The following is a 26278-nucleotide window of genomic DNA, read 5'->3' on the forward strand; positions in this document are numbered from 1 at the left end:
GCCGCGCTGTGTGGGCTCTGGCCCGGCTCTGCTGCTCCCCTTCCCGCGCCCTGCGGGTCCCGCCGCGGCAGAGCGCTGGGGCCGCTTGCCTGGGCCCACGCGCGGCGCGTCAGGTTCCCATGCTAACAGCCGGGCCGGCACCGCCCCGTACCGCGGTACTTCCTGCCGCCGCCCCGGAGGAGGCGGGAGCGGCCCGGAGCGCGGCGGTAGGTGGGGACCTGGCGGCGGGTCGGCAGCCTGCGCGCCGCCGCGGGTGGGGGGAAAGGGGCCCGGCCCGGCCCGGCCCGGCCCGGCCCGGCCCGGCCGCAGAGTGCTCTCCCGTTCTCGTGGTGTCCCGGGTCCGGACCGGGCATGTGTCTCCCTCGGTGTCCGCCGGGGCTGAGGGGGCAGTGGTGGTTGTGGCCGAGCGTCTCGTAGAGGTGCGCTGCCTCCCGGGGTAGCCCCGGGGCTTGCTTGAGGTGCCGCACAGGGCCTCGGGGAGACTGGGGAGAGCTGTGACACCCCCGCACTTGGGGTTTTCAATAACGGGGCGGGTGGGGAATAAAGGAGGGAGCCCCAAATTCTGCTCCTCACAGCAATGCGCTGTCTGACCTCTGCCTCGTGGGGAAAAGAGGTTTGAAAGTTAAATCTTGCAGTGTATTTGTAGCTGTAGAAAATATTAAAGCTATTAAGCAAGTCTGGAACTAATGTGATCAAGCAGAGACTTGCTGTACATTTTTTAGAGTCTTAACTCTAGCATGCATTGAAAGAAAGCTCTCAGCTCTGCTAACACTTCTGGGAAAGAGTAGGGAAGAGAGGTTTGAAAGTTAAGTCTCGTTCGGCATCTCTGGGTGCTGGCTATGCTTTTCAGCCGGTGGTGCTTACGTGTGCAGGTAGATCAAAGCCCTGGTCCAGCACCACCTCGCCAGCAGCAGCCCCCAACAGAGGCACAGGGAAATCTGTACAGAGATGGTGAACAGGGAGCGATGTTCCCTCAAGGGCTCTCTTCTGAACTCCATCAAGCCTTTCCTGGGGCAAGGTGTACGGCACAGCAGGTCTGTGGAAAAAAAATACCTCTCTGGTTTCAAACCTGCCTCCTGCTGGTTCTTTTTGAAGTCTAACTCTTGTATTTGAAGAGGCACTAGACAGTCTCCTGCATCAGCCTTTCTTCCTGCCCCATCTGAATTCATAAGCTTTTATTCTATTCCCCCCTCAACTATGTTTCCCAGCCTGGAAGACTGCAAACTGATTAATTTTTACTTACTTGAAAGACATTCCCTATCACCTTTAGGTCACCACTTATATCACATATGTATGTATGTATCTCACTTGTAGGTCATCACCTTTCCCTGAGCCTTTCTAAGCTACATTGTATGTTTTCTGAGGTAAGGGGCACTGAAATGGCATACATAGAGTGCTGAACCTGCAGGTTGTGTGGATGGGCTCTGAACCTTCAGTTGCACTATTTTAAAGCTTCCAGGCTGCTCACAATGGTTTTATTCTTTTGACTGTTCTTTTTTTAACCAAGGAATTGCTTCTCATTTATGTGTTGTTCCTCTCCCTGAACTAAGCACAATGATACTGGATTTCTTGTATTTGCCATTTGAATGCATGTGTTGAGCCCACGTGCCGTTGGGTTGCTGCAACAGAACAGCTCTTCTGCAGTAACATTTCGTACCAGGCCCTATGAACTCAGGGTCAAGTCTTAACTTCTGTTACAAGTTCCTTGGCTTCCTAAAAGTGTTCATTAACTGTGGTTAAAAGCCCAGATGCGGCATCATGCTTCTGTGTGACATCTAGCCTGTCTACATGGGGAGAAGTGAATCTCCTATTAGTATTCTTGTTTTTCTGTTGGCCCTTGTTATATTGCAGACATTGTAGTATACTTGCCATCCTGCTTAGGAGGAAGTGGTTTCTAACACATGACAACTTTTCTATTTTGCTATGAAATTTCAAACCATACCTGTTGACATAGTTGTCTTGTTAGTTGGTATCACGGGACTAATATTTCCCTTTTATAATGCATTTTGGGGACTTCATTGCAGTTCTGTCCTTTGTGTGTACTGTTTTTGACCAAGAGTTTTTAGTTTTAACAGCCTACTAGCTCATGTTTCATGGTATCATTCAGTCCCATTTTAAAAATGAGCAAGAAACATGTCCCATTGCCAGCGTGCTGTCAGATCAGTGGTTGGTTTGCCATTCTGTGGTTATCATAAAATACCTATTTAATGTCCTGGAAAGATACCTTCTGTGGTGGGTTTCCCCTGGCTGGATGTCGGGTGCCCACTAAAGCCACTCTATCACTCCCCTTTCTCAGCTGGGACAGGGGGAGAGAAAATATAACAAAAGGCCCGTGGGTCAAGATAAAGACGGGGAGAGATGATTCAGCAATTACCATCGCGGGCAAAACAGACTTGACTTGGGAAAAATTAATTAAATTTATTACCAATCCAATCGGAGTAGGGTAATGAAAAAATAAAAACTAAATATTAAAACACCTTCCTCCTCGCCCCTCCCTTCTTCCCAGGCGCGAGGGGAACTTCACTCCTGATTTTCTTTACCTCGTCCCCTCAAGCGGCACAGGGGGACGGGGAATGGGAGTGGTGGTCAGTTCATCACACGTTGTCTTTGCTGCTCCTTCCTCCTCAGGGGGAGGGCTCCTCGCACTCTTCCCCTGCTCCAGCATGGAGTCCCTCCCACAGGAGGGTAGTTCCTTCCCACAGGCTACCCACTTCCATGGGGTGCAGTCCTTCAGGAACAGACTGCTCCAGCGTGGGTCCCCCATGGGATCACAAGTCCTGCCAGCAAACTTGCTCCAGCATGGGCTTCTCTCTTCACGGGGCCGCAGGTCCTGACAGGAGCCTGCTCCAGTGGGGGCTCTCCATGGGGTCACAGGCTCCTTCAGGGCCACCTGCCCTGGCACGGAGTCATTCACAGGCTGCAGGTGGATATCTGCTCCACTGTTACCCTCCGTGGGCTGCAGGGGAACAGCCTGCCTCTCCATGGTCTTTGCCATGGGCTACACAAGAATCTCTGCTCTGGTGCCTCCTCCCCCTCCGTCTTCACTGACCTTGGTGTCTGCAGAATTATTGCTCTCGCATATTCTCACTCCTCTCTTCTGGCTGCTGCCACACAGGCTTTTTTTCCCCCTTCTTAAATATGTTATCTCAGAGGCACTACCGTCATTGCTGATGAGCTCGGCCTTGGCCAGTGGTGTGTCCGTCTTGTAGCCGGCTGGCACTGGCTCTATCGGACGTGGTGGAAGCTTCTAGCACCTTCTCACAGAAGCCACCCCTATAGTTCCCCTGCTACCAAAACCTTGCCACGCAAACCCAACACACCATCATAATGTTAATACCGAAGTCACTTGTAGGGCTCATAAATAACACATATTTCTACCAGTTTTCAAACGCCTGCTTAGTTCTATTCAGGATTCCAACTCTTTAAAAAAAATAATTCACAAGCATGGTGGTTTTTTTTAATGCTAGTTTATTATCCTTCTGAAGAAAAAACTTTCCAAATGTGAGCCATAAGGTTTTTTTTTTTTGTGATTTTTGTGTTGTATTTTTTCCTGTAATGTTGGCATCCTAAGACAACAGCTCAGAGGCATGGTATGTCCCATTGTCTGAAAAATTAAAACTGAACTTTGGTAATTTCAGTTGTAATATGAACTATTGTAGTACTGTTAGGCTGAGTAGAAATAGCAAGGTGAATTCTTTTGGGCATTTTGTTAGATTCTAAAAAGGAGTCCATTAATTCTGCTACAGTTTCTTTCTTTCAAAAGCTGTTAATGTTGGGAATAAGGCTTTGAAACTCCTACCCGTGAAACTGAAAATTTGCTTTGTCTGGGCTCATAAGTTAAGTCTGAAGAAGGTAACATTCTTCTAGCATTAAAACTTCAACTGAATCTGACATAGCAAAAAAAGATATTTTTGAGGGGTTCTGTATGATAAAAGTGTCAAATAGCCTCTTATTAAAATAGAATGAATACCAAACTTTCCAATGTATGTTCTCTAAATATGCTTAATATAATGAAATCATAGTATTTTAGTATTCGAACTTCCTTGTTGTGGATGGAATAAACCTCACTGATGGGGGAGGTTCTCACTTCCCCTGCTTTTAAGTTGGTGTAAACAAACTATAAAATTTTTAGGAAGTCTCACTTCAGACTGAAGTGTGTATAATCTTTCAAAATACAGGCAATATAGGGGTGGGGAGATGCAATTTGGGAGGATAACTGTATTTTATTACCTAGAGAGAAAAATTAACAGAAAATAATTACAAAGAATGAAAGCTGCATCGGGGCTGAGCTACAATAGGGACTTTATAGCTGGGCTTTGCAGAAGGAATTAAAGCAACATCTGGAAATTCTCTGTACCTTTTAACCATGTAATCTTTCACCAGACAGCTTGAAGATTTTCAGTAAGGATCAGCAGAGCTTCTGTTGCATTAATGCTTCACTAGTCCTACCGTGAATTAAACACAGACTCAAGAGAAAAGTGTTACTCACAGTCCTTTAATTTTCTAAGTATATATGGAAAAAATAAAAATCATTGTCCACCGTCATGCAAACGTCCCCCCGTTATGAAGTTTGGATAATTTCAACTACAGAGGAAGCCTAAGAAGTTAAACTTGAGGAAAACAAATCTGACAGGGAAAAATTAGATTATCTCTAAAAATGAACAGATATGATGAGGTAATAGAATAAGAATTTTAAAGATGGGTCTTAGAAGAGTCAAAGCTAAATCCTGTGAGGAGCCTTTGCGAGTGAATTCTAGGACTTAAGTGTTGAGTTGTCCCCAAGGATAGCTAGGGGAACTTTAATGGGACAGGATTTAGAGGTGGTGACGCTTTCTTCACATTTCAAAAGCCTGGGAAGGTATGGCTGGGAAGGATGTGAAAGCAAGGAAACCAGTAACCTAATTGTAAGGTGATTGTAAATGCTAAGCGTGTTAAGAACATATTCTGAAATGTAATTAATGGTAATGTTCCAGTCATATCTTGAGCAATATTTGGAGTTCTGAGTACAGTAAGATTGCATTATTAAAACAGAATAATCAGAAACTGCAGCTTACTTTGTAGGTAAATCTTACATTACATTTATAAACTTACAGAATATGATAAAAACCACTAAGAAAATATTTTGTTTATTTCAGTTCTTTACCAGCAGATCTTAAATGCTAAAGGAAGATGTCTTTTTTCCCCAAAATCTCTTTCCAACGTGAAGTTGAAGAGTATCTCGCCAAAGTGTTCAGAAATAATGAGGTATGTGAAATAGATACTACAAATCAACAAATATTCACTTACTGAACACTCTTAATATTCCTCTGATTTAATATTTTGTCTGAATTTAATACCTTACAGTAAGTTACTGTCTTCACATTAGACACAGATTTTTATATATAATTCTATTTAAAATATAAAATTATTCTTTAGGCCTGTTGGCTCAAAGTAACATAAAAATATTAAAGATAAACTTAGCACAAATCTGAGACTTCAGTTTTGGATCCCACTGAAGTATGATCACATAGAAAATTAACCACTTACTAGCCACATAATGTTGCCAAGAAATACCACAGAGCAGAAACAAAAGTACTGCAGACAATTTATGAATTCCTAATGTCAAAGCACACAAAAATGATGTTGTATATTGGGATAAGAGTTATTAATTCATAGTTTTGAATCTGCTCTTCCATCTCCTTAGGACTGTTCTTTCTACAGTATCAGAGAGCTCACTAGCAGTTACTTTTGGTACTTGCTGCAGCCTTTTACAATGATCTTGTTAATATGACTGTTTTCCCAACAAGTCCTTTTCAAGAAATTTATGAGGTTTTCACTGGAATTAGGCCTCCAGACATAGACATTCCTCACTGTGGGACACCACACAACCATATTCCTCCATTTCTACAGAATGTTTATTCAGTGCTTTTTTTGCACTGAGCAAGAGGCTGCTGTGTGAATCTCTTTAATACTTATTTTAAAATCTCTTCTTTCACTTTCAGCTTATCGCTGCCTTAGGTACACAGGAGGTGGAGAGTAAATATCAATCTCTGTTAAGTCATCTATCTCATCCACCATCTTTCACAACTGTTAGAGTTAATACCCACTTGGCCTCAGTGAAGCATGTGAAAAAACTGCTGTTTGAAGAAATCCAGAAGGTTTGTGCATTTTCTTTGTTACAAGAAAAATAACAGGATATTTCATCTTTTACCTGATTGTGAGAGCTTTTCATTACTGGAAACTCTTCCTGAACTTAATACACGTCCACTAATATTAACGTTATGCAACCATATTGATTTCCCGTCAGCATTAAATGTTAAATGAAAATTCATTGTCTAGCAGCATTCCTCATCTAATACATCCAAGAAAGGCAACAGCAGAAGGGAAAAGTCAACCAACACTTTTTCAGGTGGCAGATTCAGACCTTAGATAGGATTGGGGTACTACTGTAGTAAATACTGTACATGTATCGTAAGTCTAGAGAAGATGGTAGAAACAGATAAAAATTGCAGTTTGGTATGCTGTGTTCAGCATATTTAGAACATTTTTATTTAAGATTAAAGGAGAATGGCTGTGTGTTTCGTTGCACAAACTGTTTAGGGAAGTGAGAAAATCTATGTTTTAGAAACTGGAGCCAGAGTGATGCCTTGCAGCTGCTGTATTTTCTTTTTTTTAACCTGTTTTTAATTGTTACATAATTTTCTGTATTTGTACTTGCCTTAATTAAACATTTATTTATCTGGTAATATGTTAGCCATTATGTTTAAGAAGTGCATTATTTTAAAACTCTATCCTAGATCTTCAGTCTGTCTAAAAAGATCCAGTTCTTCTTTAAGTAAATTATTAATGCTAGTGGGTGTACAGGGAGCTATTGCATGACAGGAGCCGAGACATTTCTGTGATGCAGAGGCAGTTGACGGTATTCTGTTGGCTGGAATGGTAATGAGTTAATGCTAATTTTAGCTTAATTGTAGAAATCTGGAAATGGGTATTGCAGAATGATATTTTGCTCCAAGGGAAAATGCTTTGCTGAAAACTGAATTAAGACTGGCGTTTCATAAACTTTTTGTATTTTTAATTGTGGTCATATTAGAAAAGGAAACTACATAAGAGTTTTAACAAAAGTATACTCACAGATTGTTTTCATTCTTAAGAGAAAATACTTATTTTAAGAAAATACTTATCAGATGCCAAAAAAATTATGCTATTGCATGTTTTAGGGTTATATTTTAGAAGGCTCAGGTGAGAAGACATCACCTTTCAAAGTCCAGGAACAGTTTTAAAATGGCAAACTGTCATTTTCTTCAACTATATGCACAACTCAGCTCTCAGTACCCAAACACAGTTAAGCTGAAAAGAAAAACGAAAAGGATTACCAACTTGGCGTATTAAGTAAGACAGGCAATAATACGTGAGTAGAGTTAAACAGTGGTTTATAATTAGTAACATCAAAATGATAACACAGATTAGACCGAAGCTTCTCTGGTGATGTTACTGTGACCTGATGACAACTCGACACAACCTTCTTGCAGAAGAAAGCAAAAACCAGTGGTAGTTTTTTGAGTGTCGGAACACTGTCCCGCTCCCTGAAGTCAGTTCTCAGTGAATCGCTTTGTGGCCTTGTTATTTCTCAATTTATTAAATGTTTAGTCTTTTACACAAGTGTTTTTAATATGGAGCGTCTCCTTACACACTCTTTCCAAATCTCACTTTACTGTTTTTACTACCTTTTTTAATTTTTTTTGTACTCTACAGCTATAAATTATGAATGGAAAAATAGTTTTCAGTCTAAACTGAGTTAAGTTTAGTTAGTAAGTTAAGTACTTACGTATTAGGTTTTTTAGTATTGCTTAATAGTTCTGGGTTTTTTGTTTTTTTTTTTTTTTTTTTTTTTTTTAATGAAACAGCAATTTAAAGGACTATGTGTTCCAGTTCTTGAGCACCCGAAACTCCAGGACGTCTTATTAATCCCTGTCATTGGACCCAGGTTTGAAATTTTTTGTCTTTAACCTTAAAATGTCATAACACATATTTTACTTATAAATTTCTTGTTAAACAGTTATGATAACTAACTCACTATAAATGAAGCACAACTTCATTTATATTAACACCCAGTGGATTCTAACCAGGTCAGAGTTTTAGTCTTTAAAAGACGCAAGAAAACATAGAGTTCTTTCCTTATTTATGTGATTAACTTTTTCATAGGGCAAATGTAACATAAGTACCTCCTCTCTGGAAAGGTAGGTGGCAGACAGAAGAATGAAATTTTTGCAGTGGAATATAGAACTAGAGGGTAAAATAGCTAAATACAGGCAGCATTTTCTTCCACTGGAATCAAGTCCACAGCTAGACTTAGGGAGACTGGATCAATAATGCTGAGAGGATTCCTGAATCTTTTTTATCCCCTACAAAATAAGGATTTGTTCTTCATTCTTAAGATATATTTGGATATTTCCCATGTTGCATCTGTGTCTGCCGGTATGGAGTTTCTTCGTTATTTTATTGAACACACTGATGGACATTTTATTTAAAATATCTTGTTCATAATGAAGACTAACATACTTCAGATTCAGTTTATATCGTGTTTAGGTAGAGGTTGGTAACAAGCAGTACTAGTTTGTAATCACTGTACACTCTAAAATAGCATTTAATGCTTTTATGTTTTCTTCATTCACATTTAATTCCCTTTTGTAGCATCTTTTTCTGAACGTTCTGTTCTTTTTATATTCAAATAAATTTACACTTTAATAAGTTCAAGTAACTGTCGTCTTCAGAATTCTTACTGGCAAAGTTTCTTGTACCTGGTTATACATTTATTATAGAAGTACTTAGCAGTTGTTAAACACAAAAAAGTCACTTTAAAATCATATGGTCTAGGAAGGGATAGAGGATTATTTCTCCATCCCGGTATAATTTATTCGTGTTCCTGAGTCAGGTTCATAGTAGTGGCAATATCTACCTGAATCTGCTTTATTTTGAGGACTGGTCTCCTTCTTGGCTGTTTCCTTTGATTCCTTTGGGACTAAAATAAATCTTCTAAATGTAATACATGATAGTTAATTACTTTTTCTATAATATTGTGACAAACACAGTATTTATGAACTAGAGGTTACTTGGGGAGTACTTATTTTTTTTAACTGAACGACATTTTGCATTTTTAGGCAAGATTTAAAAAAGCATGCATCTGAAGTCATTGTTGGAGCTCAGTGTGGATATGCAGTACTTCGAGGAGCACATGTTTATGTCCCTGGAATCATATCTACCTCAAGATGTAAGAGTTCTCTAAATAACACCCAGTTAAGTTGTAAATAAGAAGGAAAAAAGGTCACCTCTTGATGACAATTTCCAATAATTACTGATTTTTTTTTTCTATTCACAGCTGAAATTAATCTTATAGTTGTAAGTTAGGGTAAATAATTTTTTTTTTAAAGTTTTTCTGGCTTTTTTTTTTTTTTGGATTTTTACTATTTTTGCATTACACTTGTAATAAATTATATTTAGTTATTTCTCACCTGGCCTGTTTTAAGTTTATTTTTCCGTATGTAATTCCTAGCTGAAGTATTAGTTCTCAAGGATTTAAGTTTCTTGTATTCATTTGAAAATCTTTTTAAAGAGCAGGTCCAAAGTAAAACTTGGCATTTTACTACTGAATACTGAAACTTTTAACATGGATGTTCAGTAGAATAAACTCACAGAAGTTTGCTGCTTTCCAGTCTTGTCAAAAAAAAAAAAAAGGGGGGGGAATGTCACAAGAGATAGATCTGGATGGTAACTGGATGTATGTTGATTATTTAATAGGTAGTATTTCCAGACATGTTATTTCTTCATGCAGTCACAAAGATGCTTGCCTTCATAATCCTATCAGATACTAAGTTACAGATCTAAAAAACCAGACTTTTAATCCATTGGCGATTCATTTGATATTGTTTGTGTAAGAGAGATCTAATAAAAAGGGGTTTTTTCCTATTGATGAGAAAAATCTTCAATTTTAATGTCAGATTGTTAAGAAATGGAAAATTTTGTTTCAACGCCTGTGAGACAAGCTAAAAAAATCTACATATACATGCTTAGCGCTCAGCAGCCTGTTTATTTTTTATTTAAAGGTCAAATTAACGTTATGTGAAACCAGCATAATTTTGGATGATTCACCTCATTATTCTATTGTGATGAGATCTACTAATCATCATGGTTCTTATTATTAAACAAAGTGAGTCAGGAAAGCATTTATCTAGCCACTTAACTTCATTCCCTTTCAGGAAAAAACCTTCAAGAAGTTTTAAGCATGTGCTTAAGTCCAATTCACTGAACAGGAATGTTTTTCAATCTAGGACTTGATAATGAAATAAGTATATTGCTGTAGCAGTTGGTGAAATGGCTTATTTAGACAACCTCATAAATATTCAAATCCGTCTTTGAGTCAACGAGTGATTTATCATAATTGCTGCATGTAATTATCCATGCAACATCAACTCAAAGAAAAGAAAAGATACTATAAAACTTCAGGAACACTTCAGGGGAATTGCAGATAGGAAAATAAAATAAAAAGGCATGCTACCCACTTGAGGCTAAATAAAATAAGGCTGTATTAAGCACAGATGGTCTAACTAGGGAAAAAAAGAGCATCGCAAGAACAGACATTTAATCACTGAACTTGCAACCCAAATGAGGGTAAACTAATTATCAGGGGGCTTTGAGTTTAATTTAACTAATCAGACTCTAAGCTTTATGTTTATGGAATGCCAATATAAGCTACAAAAAGCTTAAGAACTGTACACAATAGTAATGCATTTTGAAAGCATGATTGTCAGCAGAGAGTGAAATAAAATCCCTTATGTTTGAATACTGCAAAGAGTGAAAAGTGAAATTGCTGCAAGAAGAGTGAAATTGCTGCAAGTTTTTGTTCCGTGAAGTTTAAGCAGACAATGACAGTAGGCTGTCACATAATGGTTTGTGTCACATTGTGTAAAAATAAGCTATGCGAAAAAATACCCAACAAACATTACTATTTAAGAATTCCGGGGTATTTGTGCATATTCAGAAGGCCGCTTGAAAATGGTAAGATTCCTAAATACAATTCAAAGAATTCTTGGGAAGCTGAATGGTCATTAGTCTTGTTTGTCATATCTTTTGGTTGTACCAGCCAGTCAGACACATCAGAAATGTAATTTTGGAAAGTTGTTTGTTGCTGTCAGTGGAGGCCTTTATTTTTAAGCGCATTTTTCATCCAGTCAGTGCATAGAGCTTGTTCACTGTTTTACAAAATCACGTAAACCACCCCCCTTTTCCGTCTATTTTTGTTCTAGCTCAGAAAGTTTGCTAAGTCCCTAGGACTACACTTCCAGAGTTTGGTGTATGTTTACATACTTTACTGGTCTGCAGGGTTTTAATTGGAGAGGTAAAACTCTTTTAAAGGATTATTGAGAACAACAGTTGCCTTAGAGGGAACTTAGAAAAGTTGTAGGTGTAGAAAAAATACACCAGAAAAAAAGTTTCAAGAACATATAATCAGTTGTATGAAAACAATAGTTTGAGAAAAAGCAGCTATAGCTGTGTTCTACCTAGCTATTGAGAGGTCATTAGACAAATTTAGTGTTATTATCTTTGTACAGTAAGTGTGAACCAGTGTTGTTTGATGTACTTGCATGCTTGGAGCACACACAAAGGACTGAGTCCCAAAGAGTGTGCTTAGAACGTACGGGTGTCCATGTGGTGATAAAATAAATAAAGTGAAGATTCGTCTAGCCGCTTAGAAAACAAGACATGTTGTCTGTTTTCTAACCTTGTGTCTCTTAATAGCTCAAGTCATTTGGTAGCCATTGTTCACCATGTACATTTGAAAGCCCGATAGTTAATCTTTTTCTTTGATTACATTAGGAAAGTTTAAGTTTTGCTATGATATAGGAGTTGAAGTAAGTAGTCTACTGAAAATCCTAAATGATTTAGTCACTGCTGTCTTTTCAAGTATAATATTAATTTCAAAATTTCCGTTCTTTGCACAGTTATGAAAGCTGGAGATCTGGTCTCAGTGTATTCAGATATTGAAGGGAAATGTAAAAGAGGAGCCAAAGAATTTGAAGGAGTCAAAGTTTTCCTTGGAAATGGGATTTCAGAACTGAGTCGCAGTGAAATCTTTAGTTCAAGTGGCCCATTGAAGTAAGTCTGTAGCAACTTCAGTCTACACCTACAACTTTGCAAAGGGAAAGAAGAAGATGGGAAGACATTTGGAAATGTTCTGCACCCTATGTGAAACCACAAGATGGCTTTGGCTGAGACCTCTGTTGCATGATGGGAGTTCCAGTATTTTTTGGGAAGCGTTAGTTTCTGGGAATATGATAGAATTGTGCCTCGTGCTGTCTTCTGTAACTTCACAACTAAGGTAGCGGCAATGTAATGGCAATTATGATTAAAGTACTACGGTAAATATTAGTAGACTCAACATTTAATTTCATAATGGTATCCAGCTACCAATTTACTTGAGAGGCAGGAGGAAATAAATGCGAGCCTTTTCAGAATTTATGTTTAGCGTATGACTTCAATAATATAGAACAAACAGAAGTAACAAACGTTCTTACTATGGCAAAATTGCATTTTGGTAAATTGTTCCGTACCACTTTCCCAGTTGGATGGAACCAAAGTGCAGCCTTTTCAATTTTTCCATCTCATAAAATTTTTGGTGGGGCTTTTTTTGGTGGGGCAGGGGATGGAACATGAGGTCAGATATCATAAAAAAACTAATAGCATTTGCCAAGTAGTTATCTATTTCAAGATTACTTGCTTTTCTATTTTGTTGACAAAGCATATGGTTTGTTTCTCTTCTGTCATCTAAAACACATATAAAAAGCAGTGTACATGGACATCAAATTAATGACTGAGACTTAATTTCACAAGAACAAACTAAAAAAGATCTATTAAAAAGGTTTACATTGTCAGAGGATTACTGATTTATTAGCGCTTAAATATAGTAGAAGTAATGGTAGGATATACCTGTTGAGTTGATGACATGGAATGGTGTCAGTATGTAACGCTAACTCTGGTGTCTGCAAGTTTGCTTTCTCCTACCCTTCCTTCTTCTTGTTGGACTGTGCGGTGCATATGCAAAATAATACTCATTCTTGTTATCTTCAGTAATCTATTGCTTTCAGGCTCAGTATTGGTTTGGGTTTTTTTTTATTGTTGTCCATTTCCTTATACGTTTAAGTTAATTAAATCTGTGTCAGAACTTCGTCCATATTTGACACTTTTAGGTTGCTTCGAAGTTCAAAACTTTGCTTTACAGGCAAATCAATGTTCCTGTAAGACTTTTGAAATATAATTTTTTTAGTTATTTGATAGAAATCTCAGACAGTCTAGAAAAATGGAGGGAAGATCATTCACCAGTGCCCTAGCACGTCCGTGGCTAGCCAAAAGCAGTTATGGATTGAAATTACCATATTTAATTTTTTTTTATGCATTTCTTTACATTATCAAGGCTTGGATTAGATCTTTGTCTAGCGTACAAAAAAGGTAAATTTGCTTCATGCAATTTTTACAGATAGTTCCAATTTATAACGTAGTACATTTTTTGTTACAGTTAACCCAAATTAATGATGTAATTTTAAGAAATAACAGATTACAAAATTGTAAAAGCATTTTTCTTAGTTGATTTATAAGTGCTTTCATTGATTTATAAGTGCTTTCATTGGTGTACAATTATTTTTTCAAGTTTGTATTTGTAACCATACCGATTTTAATTGAATACTGTTAAAAATTATAAATCTGAGTAATTGAAATATTCTTTCCATGTTTTTCAGTGGGTTGGGCATAAGAATGATAGAGCCAGTCTACCTTAGTCCTTCGTTTGACAACGTGCTCCCTGGTCATTTGTTTTTACAGGTACGTTTGTTACAAAAATACAAGCCTGTACTATTTGCAGAATGCTGAATATCCTCTAAGCACACATTAATACTTTATATATTCATTGTGTATTGTGGCATCTGAGTCACTCTTTGGATTTAAAGAAAACAAAACGTTTAGAATGAAATCAATATCTACATGTAGGTGGTTTAATCGTACTGCATCTGAGATACGATAAGGGTGACTTCAAAGTGACTTGGGGATATTCACTTAAAAACTTAGAAATTCTTTTTGCGCAGATACTCTGCATAGAACTTTCAGTTTTTGGAATCTGTCTATGAACGCTGAAATATGAGCCTCTTTCAGGGTTTATCCTGTAGATAATCAGGAAAATCTCGAAATATTACGCTGATTTCAAGTTGAAGAGAAAATGCATATCTTTTTAGCTCTAGTGAAAAAAATCCACCTGAACAAAATAACCTTGAAAAATCTTACAGTAGCACAGCTTTCACTACCTCGTACTGTAAAACTGCACAGCTTCCAAAGAATGGCAAATTTTTATGTAGTTTTTGTTGTAAAACTTAAGAACTTATTTCAAGCTAATATTTGTGATACCTATACTGCTTTTCCCCCACTATAAAACTAAAAGCAATACTCAGACATGACAATTGACCACCTGTCCTACGTTGAAATGTAGAATGATGAAATCATGGAGCTTTAAATAAAAAAGGAGCCACTGAAGAATTCTGACCCATACTGTCTCTTTTATATAATCCCAATGGTATATTTTCTGTTAAGGAACTGACAGTAATATCATAAGTATCTTCACTGCTGAATGAATTTTTGTTTCACTGAGTTTGTCATTCCTTAACATAGTACTTGATACAGGACGTAAAGTTTGAATTATCCCATATTTGTTTTTATGATAGAACTTGCCTTCTGTGGTTGTGAGCCATATTTTAAACCCTCAACCAGGAGAAAGAATTTTGGATATGTGTGCTGCACCTGGAGGAAAAACAACCCATCTTGCAACATTAATGCATGACCAGGTAAGAGAAGTCACTGAACATTTCAGTCTTAGTGAAGAAAGTCTGACCACTGTTCTTTGCACAGCTCACTTCACTTGGCTGTCAGAATGCACAGATAATTTACGACAGCAACCAATTAATATTTGAACGTTCTGCTTACCAATATATATTGCTACAGATCAGAGTCACTGAAATGGGCACAGACCATCTTTATCAAAAGTCACCATCACATTTAAAACCTTATTTGCTGCAAATTGACCTTTTGAAGTATGTTTGATTTCACTTTTAAGTGCTACTGATTTATTTGTAGTGGAAGAATTCATAACATGCAAGGCAAAGTTACGCAGGGATATGCTTGGTGCTTAGACACTTGGTTTAGTGGTGGACTTGGCAGTACTAGGTTAACAGTTGGACTTGACGATCTTAAAGGTCTTTTCCAACCTAAGTGATTCTATGATTCTATGTGCAATAGGTTGAATGGTGATAGGGGAAAAGCAATGGCACGTGGTCATTGAGTGCTCCTGTAGGAGGTGATTTGGCTCACAGTAGCTGAAGGCTGGACACCATTGACACACCATAAATCCTTTTTTACTTGTCAATCCTAGACCTACATATTGGCTGACACACAGTCAAAAGCTTATCTTTACTGTATTTACTGTACCTTTTTTTTTTTTAACATGGTCTGTCTTGGTTGTGTTGCCTTTCCATAAGCCCTTAGAGAGCCATCACCAAGTAGGAAAAAGTTGTCGTTTTCTCAGCAGGTTCTAATTGCTATAGCAAGTCTAGTAGAGGTTTTTGGTTTTTAATTTTTTTTGAAGGTTGTATTACTGTTCTGGCTTTTACTGATGCTACTGAAAATGGTGGGGTTTTTGTGTTTGCAGATTTCATCTAGCATATAGTGGTGTATGTCTGTTTTGATTTATCTTGGAGAGAAAAAGAGAAACCTTATTCTTACATAAAAGAAATAATGTGTAATTGTGATTCCCTTCCCCCACCATGTCTAAATTATTTCTAGTATTTACAGCATTTCCCAAAGTAACTTTAGTGACAACTGCTGCAAGTATAAAAGTATGTTACAAGTCTTGAACAAGCCAGAAGCATGGCTGTGGGTGTCATTTCCTCCGGACTGAGCTGTATGTGATCATGTTTCCTACCATCTCCATGCAAATTTAAAACCCGTTGACCTATTTTACCATGTGTTTGAGCCTTCTACCCTCTTTCAGATGGTTACGGTTTTGCCTAACTTAGTGCCGAGTAAAACAGTTCAAAACAAACAAAACAAAACAAAAAACAAACAAAAAACCCCACTTGGCAGAAGTCAGCCGTTATAGGGTCCCTTAGGGAGTGACTGTGCCGGTCGGAATGCACACAGCTTCAGACTAGTATCTAGCCTAATGCAGTTATCATGGGGAATATGAGAGAATAGGGACTACTGGAGTGTGGATTTATGAATACAAAATTCTGTAGTGAAAACTAAGCCTGCTTTACACTGCTCTTGGTGTGGGTATGAGGAAATCAGGAACTGCACATCCTTTAATCCCTGTGCTTTTGATAAAACTGACCGGCTGCACCCAGAGGGTGGTGATAAATAGCTCCTTTTCAAACTGGCAGCCTGTCACAAGTGGGGTCCCCCAGGGATCAATACTGGGCCCAATACTGTTTAATATCTTCATAAGTGATCCAGATGATGGGATCAAGTGTGCCCTGACGAAGTTTGCTGATGACACCAAACTGTGAGTGAAGCTGACACTTTGGAAGGGAGAGCCATCCTGCAGGAAGACCTGGATAGGCTGTAAGAGTGGGCTAACAAGAACTTTATGAAGTTCAACAAGGACAAGTGTAAGGTCTTGCAGTTGGGAAAACATAATCCAGTAGTGCAGCATAGGCTGGGATCTACCTGGCTGGGGAGCAGCTCTGTAGAAAGGGACCTGGGGATCCTGGTGGACAACAAACTCAGTAGGAGTAAACAGTATGCTGCTGCGTCAAAGAAAGCCAACAGGTTGCTGGGTTGCATCAAAAAAGGCATGACCAGCAGAGATAAAGAAGTCATTATCCCGCTCTATTCAGCACTTGTCAGGCCACACCTGGAATATTGTGTTTAATTTCAGTCTCCACTGTACAAAAAGAGATACGGACAGGCTGGAGAGGGTCCAGATCATCACAAAGATGATCAAAGGTCTGGGAAGCCTGCCATATGAGGAAAGGCTGAGAGAACTGAGTTTGTTCAGCCTTGAGAAAAGAAGGCTTAGGGGAGACCTTATCACCATGTGTTCCAGTATTTAAAGGGTGGCTACAAAGAAGATGGAGACTCCCTTTTTACAAGCAGTCACATGGAAAAGACAAGGGGTAATGAGTATGAGTTACTCCTGGGGGGACTCTGATTGGACACAAGAAGAAGATTTTTCACAATGAGAACAATCAGCCATTGGAATAATTTCCCCAGGGAAGCGGGGGATTCCCCAACATTGGACACTTCTAAGATTCAGCTGGACAGGGTGCTGGGCCGTCTTGTGTAGACTGTGCTTTCCCCAAGAAAGGTTGGACCAGATGATCCTTGAGTTCCCTTTTAACCTAGCATTCTATGATTGAAACCTCTCTCTTTTTTTTTTTTTTTCCAGGGTGAAGTAATAGCCATGGACAAGATAGCTAAGAAGGTCAAAAAAATTAAGCAGAATGCTGAATTGCTACAGTTGAATTGCATTAAGGCATTTTGCTATGATGGAACAAAGGCGCTTTCAGTTGAGAAGAGAGAGGACGAACAAGGTAAAGTAAACAACTTGGATAGCAGTAGCTTTTAGAAGAAAATAGTAATCAGTTTTGCACTAATAGTATTAAACCTGCCACAGGTCTACATGTCCTTGAAATCTTGGCAGATACCTAGGTTGGTTCAGCACTGTGAATGTTCTTTTATTTCTACTCTTTTGTGATTATCAGCTTCTCCATGAAGCTAATACAAAACTCAAACTCTCTGTCCTTATCACAACCTAATGTGCTCAAAGGAAATGCATTCCTTTCCCAGATAATATCAAAGATGGAAGAAGCCTTAAAGCTCTGAATTGTTTGACTTAGTCTGAGAAAATTTTTTGCAGAATTGCTTGGATTTTCTGCCTCAGAATCCTCATCTGTAAAATGGGGTTATTAATACCTAACTCCCAGGAGTGCTGCAAGGTTTAGTTCATTGATGTTTGTTCAGCTGTTCAGGGGAAAGTTCTATAGAAGCACAGTGTATTATTTTAAGTTAATTTCATTTGCTTTTCTGAAGCGCTGTATTTATGATACTGGTTCTGTTCCCATGATGGAACGATTTAAATGGTATCTGCTGTCTTGATTATTTTTAGTTCGTTGTGCAAAGTATGCTGTTCTTTCTCACTCTGTTTCATCCCAGTCACCCGTCAGCCTAAGTAGGAATCAGGTTGCGTAATTAGAATCATAGAATCATTCAGTTCACCTTCTTTGTCCCCATGCCCTGCAGTTATTCCTGATTTGCAGGAATAAAGGTACTTTCTTAATAGTCTTTCTATGAACATATAATATTGTAGGTGGTATGTAGCACGTACACGGATGAACAAGGGCTAGCTGTAATACTGAGAGCTCATGAAGGCTTTTCTGTACATCCCTGCAAGACATGACATATTTTGAACGTTGGAGTAATGGATCAGAGGTAGATAAATCAGCAGTGCCAAAATAGACTCATTTTGTAGTGCTGGAACAAGCTGGGTAGCAGTAGTATGAAGCCACCCACTTGTTTTCACTTGTGACCTAACTTGTATGTTTGAGGAACAGAAGAAGAAAAGGAGGTAAAGCAAATGTGTGGCTCTCTTCCTCAGTGGTTGCTCGCAGATACGCGTATGGAGCCACTTTTGTCTTGGTGATGCTGAGCTGAAGAGTCTAGTACTAAGCGGATAGAAAATTTTGGGCTCTTGAGCCAGTGGGATTCAGATGAAAGAAGGCTCTACATATAAAAGTTACATATTCCCTTATCTATCCAGGTAATAGTCAGAAATTGATCTTGTCCTCACAATCCTTGTTTACTGAATTGTTCTGCTGCGGAGACAGCAGTGTCATGCATTAGAACTTGTAATATTTCATGTAATTATAAAGTGCTTTATTTTCTACAGATATACGTGCATCGTAAGAAGTAGTTATTATATAGACAGTCCTATTATTATTATTTAAGGCAGTCTTAATGGTTAACTACAGGCTTCACTCAGTAAAGATTTGCACGCTTGGTTGTTATGAGGTGACTGTGATTCAGTCCAGCCTGTATGTACAACTCGGTACCCAGCACCTCTGGCCAATCATATTTCAACATTTTTGTTTAATTAGTTTTAAATTTTACTTTCACATTATTAAATCAAGGTAAAAAAAATATGATTGCCTACAGGGATCATGTGTTGTTTGAGCAAACAGAACTAAAACTCTTTAGTTTTCTTGGAGATGAAGTCTGTCACCAGCAGTGCTGAGACTTGTCTCTACCCGAGGTTACTTTGGAAGACAGACACCATCTATAGAACGTAAATGTTTTATGTCAAGGAAACAGTAAGAATTTGTCCTTATCTATAGTGAAGTCTCAAGGAAAGAAACAGCCACGTTTTACATTACTAATTGCTTTTTACAGAAGGACCGCCGTTCTTACCAGAATCATTTGATCGAGTTCTTCTTGATGCTCCTTGTAGTGGGATGGGACAAAGACCAAACATGGCTTATTCCTTGACTTTAAAGGAAGTGACCTCTTATCAGCCACTACAGCGCAAACTTTTCACTGTGGTATGTATTAATCATTGAGTAGATAAGCTAAATTGAACGTAATTGCTTTTGCAGCATAAAACTTACTTCATACCAAAAAATGGAGCCTTGTTTTCCCTACCCTTTCAGCAGCTAAGTAAAGAAGTTTGTGTTAGGATTCAGTTCACCTCTCAGCTCCACCATAGCTATTGCTAGGTGAAGTCAATTCACTGGAGCATGGGAAAAGTATATGCAAGCCATAATGAACAAAATATTTTTTTTTATTCCTTCTGTTTCATCAGTTTAAATTTATAATAATTGCAAGGGTCTAAGTCACGGAGCAGGTTAAAGTCTTTTCTCTGCAGCAGCACAGGCTCTTGTACGTTCACTGGATAGAACTCCCATGCAGTGGTGCTGTGAGGTACTATATGGGATATGAGATGGAGTACAAAGCCATATTACAACTTTTCATGCTAGTAGGAGTGTGCTTGGGCTGATGCTGAAAGATAAGATTTCATAAAACTTGCCTAAATCTGATTTATATGTATTCAAAGTGAACTGGAATCACTTGAAAAAGCAGCATAGACATAGCTTCCATGCCAAGTATGTGGAAATAGTTGACATCTAATATCACTGATAAAAATATTGTGTATTGGTTGGCAGCAGGTGATGAAAAACAGAACTAATCTGCCTGGGATATGCAGAGCTGTACAAATAACAAATCTTACAAGGTGAATCATCTCAATGGCATTAATAAACTGCACGAGCTACAACGCTGATTTGGAAAGAAGAACATTTCTAATCCATGGGATCCTTTACTATATTCCCTGAGAAGAATTAGTATCCTAATGCGTATCTTACACAGAAAGAACTGAGTTTAATTAAGTGCTAAGTTTTAATATTATAGCTTAATGGCTTCTTGGTTAATGTTGCTTCATGTGCAAGTTTTTACGTTTAAAAATAAGCTGAACTATTGTTTATGTCTCCCTGCAGGCAGTGAAATTGCTGAAGCCAGGAGGTGTTTTAGTATATAGTACATGTACAATTACACTCTCTGAAAATGAGGAGCAAGTTGCTTGGGCCCTGAAAACTTTTCCATGCCTCCAGCTTCAACCACAGGTAATATTTTCAGGGTATTTCACACAATCCAGTCAGCTTGCTTTGGTGCTGTAAAGTTACACACTATATCTACTGTCAATAAATCTCTTTTTCACTGCAGACAATTTTAACTGCTCTGGATAGAAATAACATAAGGATTTCTGAGGCTCTTTTAAATCCATTTTCGTGTTTAATTGAGCTTCATTTAGGGAACGTTGTTTCCCACTGTGTACTGTGGTTGTTTGTACAACAGTCATTTAAAACACAACAGGGACAAAAGATAGTTAAGAAGGTTAAAATTTCTCTCACAATCCTTCTTTAATGCACGTATCTTATTTTCTGGTTTTGCACATTCACAGGAGAGGTGAAAATTTTTTATTAATGCTACTGAAGTAGTGAAGACTTGCGTAAAGGATGGGAGATAAATGGAAAGAACCTTGTGTTTTGAGGAAGGAGGATTTTATATGTATGGGAGCTATTTTTGTGTTATTTAAAGGAATGAAGGAATAGATTTATTTCAGGCTCAGTTTCCCAAGAATGTACCTTGTCTTTTTTGGTGTCAATGTCTACCATTAGGATGTCTGGGAGGAGGTAATACGTAGGGAGATACTAGAATTTATGTATACTGCATACATTTAAAAAATATCTGTTACCTTTATTAGTACCTTGAGAGAGTTTATCATCAGACCGTATGTGTGTCTCTTCCTCTTTGTTGATGTGATGAGTTGGGTGGGTTAGTTGTTTATCATCATGGCTTTGAGGAAAAGTCTAACTCTGATACCTGTTTAGCTTACTTATACGTTGTGTGATGACTTGTATCTGTCTTAAGAAGTTTAAATGCGACTTTTAACTTAAATTAAAAAAAATACATATCCAATAGGTGTACAATGAGAATTTATAGGAAGGCTGGTAAAGATTTAACAGAACTTTAGCTTTTCTTAAAGATTGGTATGTCAGGGTTATTCTGCCTGCTTTCTCACCATCCATGTACTAGGAATTTATCAGTTCCAGCTGTTTCAACTGAGATTATACATTTTACCTAACAGCATAAATATTGTCCTCGATAGAATGACAAAACAGAACACAAGCCCTATTAACTCAAATGCAAGATTAATTCTGGTTTAATAGTCTTCCTCTCACCAGTAATACCGTCTTGAATAAAGCACTAGTTTTCATACACAAATGCCATTATCTGTAAAAATTAAGTTTTTGTGTATAGTGTGTTTTAAATGAGATGACACTGAATTGTTTATCCACAGATAGTTTATAGTATCTTACAAGAGGCTCCCCAGTAGCGTAAGAGAAGGTGATCATTTCCAATGAACAAGAAACTGCAGTCTAGGGTCAACTTACCTCATGCTCCTTTATGTATTTCCCATATTCTTTAGTCTCTCAGTGGACACCTGCTTTATACCCAGTCCTCTGTCTCCCAATTTCTCACTTTGGCAACAGATCCTGGAATCACGCTGGGCAGGAAAAAACAGGAGATGGAGCCGTGTTGATCTCGTAGGTGGAGGTTACTGCATGGCAGCTGATCCTTTGCCTGTGCAGACTTACTTCCTCTTAGGGATTTACACAGGAGATATACTGTATATATCAGCTTGAATGCAGTAACTTAACTGGAAGGAAAAAGGAAAAGGTAGAGGAAAAAATTGGTCTGTCTTTGAGCAAGTCGCTTGACCCTGTGTAATACTGTTTTCCCTGGACTTTCACCTTTCCACCCTCCTATTATGTTACTTGAAGTTGCTCTCCCTGTCTGCCTTTTTGTCTATTTCTTCTCAATTTGCAATGGACACCACTTACTTTCTGTCTCTTAACTGGAAAGCACTGAGGGAAAGCAAGAGAAAGAATCAGGCTGCAGCCTCTTGGCTTCCCAGCTTTACAGCAGACGGTACGTGGTTAAGCAACTAACTTGCATCATGTGCTGACTGGGCGAGCTCATGTTTAGCAAAGTGTGATGGCTCAAAAAATGCTCTCCTGTAGGCTGCATTAGAGACTATACTAGACTAGACTTACAAAGGAGATCTATTTTTGATATTGCAATGCCAGTTTTTGCACATTTCAGTCTATCTCCCTACTGAATGCATTGAAAGAACAATCCAGCTAAGAATTAGGTTTTTCCAGGAATCACTATTTTAACTAAAAAGCAGTCAAGGCTACTCACAAAAAATGGTGAGAAAAGGGCTGCGATTTTAAGCCCTTCTCTTCTCCCAGATTTTTATGCCAACTGTCATCTCCTGAATTCAGATACCTAAGCTGTTCCTTTCTTTGCCTCGTATACATACACACGTAACAGTCATCCCATTTACCTGTTAGTCCAGTTACATGACATAGGAAATCTGACGGACAGATTTTTCTGCCACATCATCTTCCAAAATGATGCCTTTTCAGGCAGTAAAGTAGTCTGGAGTTGGGCTTCCAGTCTCTCCATTTAAAGTTTTTAATGTGAAGAATCCAGGTATTTCTACTACTGTTACTCCTAGTAACTGGTTAAGGAATCATTATTTTTGGCTTAACTATTAGTCAGTATGCAGAAGTGCTGCATCGTCTAAAAGTGAAAAACCTAAAACCCTGCAAACTTCTTGTCTGGTGATAACAGCTTTCTTCTGATGTTTCTGTCCTTTGAGCGATGAATTGATTTAGACCTGTGCACCTGCCCTCAGTAAGTGCTCTGAGCTGAAGTGGTGTAGGCACACCACCACCTCCTCAAAGCCCGTTGGACCTTGTATCTATGCTTACATACGTATTGGCCAGATGAAGGCAAGAAAAGAAGGGCCATGTTACTTCTAAAGTCTCCCCCGGTGTGAATGATACAAACCGAGCTTGGTCCAGTTAGGCAGCCCTGCATATACTCAGCGGAATACATTTAGGGCACTTAAGAACTTTACTCTTTTTTTTTTTTTTGCTTTTCTTTGTGACTTAAAAAGGAACCTCATATTGGAGGAGAAGGCATGAGGGGAGCTGGGCTGTCGCTTGATCAGTTGAAGCTGCTGCAGAGATTCGATCCAGCTGCTGTGACGTTGCACGGAATGGATATTAATTCTTTGCAAGATTCCAGGGGAGACGATCTGATTTCACTGGCAAATAAGGACTGTATAGGATTTTTTATTGCAAAATTTATTAAATCGAACAGTAAATAAGCACTGAGGAGTGCACCCTGAAAAAAAAAATACCTCTGTGAGTCTAAGAAGAGTTGAGACGTGAAGCGTGTTTCTTACTGCTGCGGTGTTGCCAAGCCAACGGGCTGACAGCAGGGTTGCCATGGCAGCAATAAAATCTGCCAGCTGTTCTGCTGGGAAAGAGCCACAGGTTGCGGAAAGAAAGTCACGGCTGGGGGAAGGGCAGTATCATTTTTTTAAGTCTCCATTTGCTTTTGTATCTGCAGCAGGTCAGCGCGTGAACGACAGGTACGCGCACTCATCCTGCTGTCTGCTCCCTCTTCCCTCGTGTGAGTGGCTTAAGTAGTGCGGCAAGCGCAGGAACAGGGGTTCTCTGGGAAGGGAAGGAAGCTACTTTACTTTATGAAATGCAAACATATATAACATACACATGAACTACTCTGAATTTTGGTAAGAGGTAGCTTCTACGGAGATTTACCAATAGTTAATGCTTCATTAAATAGTGCTTCACGAAACACTGCAACGTTTTACAAAGAACTGGTTTATAAATTGATACTTAGAACCTCATTTCTCTTTTATTTTAATACAAGCAAGATTCTCTGTACACATAGTATATACACAAAATACGATTAGGCTTTGTAGCATGTCTTTTATAGCAGCATGAATATATTAAACCATCTCACTCTGGGAATGTAAATAAATATTGTTTCAACATCAAACTTCCCATGCATAACTGTATTGGCTCTGAAGTAGCCTATTGGACTGGCTGACAAGTGACAATTTTAAAATCAAACATTTGCAACAGAAGGGGCTACAGTTGTGATTAATATATCAAAAGACAGAAAACAATGCATAATACCAGCTGAAATGTTGCAAATCACCTTTCAAACAACTAAGAATATTAACTCTTTATTGGTTAGAAAGCATCACCAGCTAAAATTAAATGAAAATTGAAACTGGGGAAGCATGCTAATGAGAACTGACTTAATACACTGCTCAAAGTTTTAGTAATCTAAATTTTTTAAATGTGCTAGATGTATTTGAAAATTCTGCTTCAGTTCCAGAGACGTTCTCCATTTGAACAGTACTTTCTTTTCTCAGTGCTGCTGGAACTGACAATAGCACTGAAATTAGAGGGAAAAGGTAAGTACAATTCAGAAACATAAACTGACATCTGTGTGTGTGTGTTTTTTTTCCTCTCACTCATCAATTTCCAGTTTTTAAAAGCGTTATCTGAAAAATGTCTGTGTTTTCACACATAATTATTTGGTTGGACTAAAAAGAGCGATACTTCTTTTGTAACTTATCTTTATACTGTCAGAAGTACTTTTGCATTTGCTCGCAATCAAAACAGTTTATACAATTCTGTTTCTCAGTAGTCTGCTTGTTTACTTATAGTTGCTATAAATGTTTTAATACATTATGTTTTCTACTGTTCTTAAATAAAACAAATGGCCCTTCTTCCCTTCTGTCCAGGTTGACCAGTACATCCTCTATAAGGGTGGAATTCTTGTCTACTACATGTCTACTTCCATTGGTCGCTCCTTGCCGTTACCCACAACAAGTCTAAAGAAGATTTAAAGTCATTTTGTTTCATCAGTAGTAGGCGAGAGATCCTATTTAGAATCATGGTAGTTCATACTATAAATTAAGTCTTTTTAGTCTAAATATGGCTAAAATAATTACTTAGTAACAAAAGGATTAATCTTTTATTGTAAGTACATGTTGAAATCTTTAACTCAGTGCTAGTAAAAAAGCATTTTCTTTTTGCAGAATATATAAATTCTGTAAACATTAATCAGCACACGTAGATTATGCACTGAAATTTGCTTATGCATATAAAGTAAGGAACTTTGCCTCCAGTTTCAGTAACAGGATTTGTGCGATGCTGAATTTGAAAGAATTAAGATTGCTGAATTTTTAGTGGAAGATTTGTTGAGACTCTCCCAGATTTCTTTCGTTTTGAATGATAAACAGGCTCTTCAAGAAGGTGATCTTGATTTTATATGAGAAGTTTTAGGAGGGAGTGGGGGGAGGGGAAAAAGTAACTGACTTGTATTTGATTCCAGTGTAATTGCAGACCAGACTTAACCTGAAAAAAAAATTACTCGTATCTGAACTTTTAACTACTAGAGTTGGTTCTGCAAAAGTCAACTGCTAGCCTTAAAAGAACACTTGGCACGTTAAAGGGCTAAGCCTCATCAGCTGTTTCCCCTGGGCTCCTCTCTCTGTTGGTAACTGGGGAGGTGGGGAGGGAAGAGACTTCTCCATCAGGCAATTCAGAACAGAAACTCAAATTAAGATGCTCCAAATTATCCCTTGAAGGAGCCAGTGTCCTTTCTTTGACTATAGGCTTGGCTAAATTAGATGACTAAAGTTGGATGGAGGCCCGTCTTTTTTTTTTCTTTTCTTTTCCAATCTTACTGTGACTTTAACTAGAAATGCAGGAATACTTTGTCACAAGTTTGATGTATGGTGTGTGTATATATATTTTTA

At 38.4% G+C, this 26278-nt stretch overlaps 1 protein-coding gene across 3 annotated transcripts; it reads left to right on the plus strand.

Moving 5' to 3' along the window:
* The first annotated feature begins 101 nt into the window (after positions 1–101).
* NSUN6 (NOP2/Sun RNA methyltransferase 6) lies at positions 102–25393 on the plus strand. Of its 3 annotated transcripts, XR_010069810.1 has the most exons (13): positions 102–206; positions 5136–5244; positions 5982–6137; positions 7887–7966; positions 9141–9250; positions 11979–12132; positions 13770–13851; positions 14742–14861; positions 17459–17603; positions 19459–19607; positions 20559–20684; positions 23591–24925; positions 25259–25393. XR_010069810.1 is itself a non-coding variant. In XM_063324703.1 (12 exons), the coding sequence occupies exons 2-12, from the start codon at positions 5170–5172 to the stop codon at positions 23801–23803; spliced, it is 1410 nt and encodes a 469-aa protein (XP_063180773.1). In that variant the 5' UTR covers positions 102–206; positions 5136–5169; the 3' UTR covers positions 23804–25162. The 3 variants fall into 3 exon arrangements, 2 of the variants coding, with proteins under 2 accessions (XP_063180773.1, XP_063180775.1); XM_063324703.1 differs by lacking the exon at positions 25259–25393 and having other exon boundaries at positions 23591–25162; XM_063324705.1 differs by lacking the exons at positions 102–206; positions 25259–25393 and adding an exon at positions 340–1034 and having other exon boundaries at positions 23591–25162.
* The last annotated feature ends 885 nt before the right edge of the window (positions 25394–26278 follow it).

The sequence above is a fragment of the Chroicocephalus ridibundus genome, chromosome 2 (assembly GCF_963924245.1).
Source record: "Chroicocephalus ridibundus chromosome 2, bChrRid1.1, whole genome shotgun sequence".
NCBI lineage: Eukaryota > Metazoa > Chordata > Aves > Charadriiformes > Laridae > Chroicocephalus > Chroicocephalus ridibundus.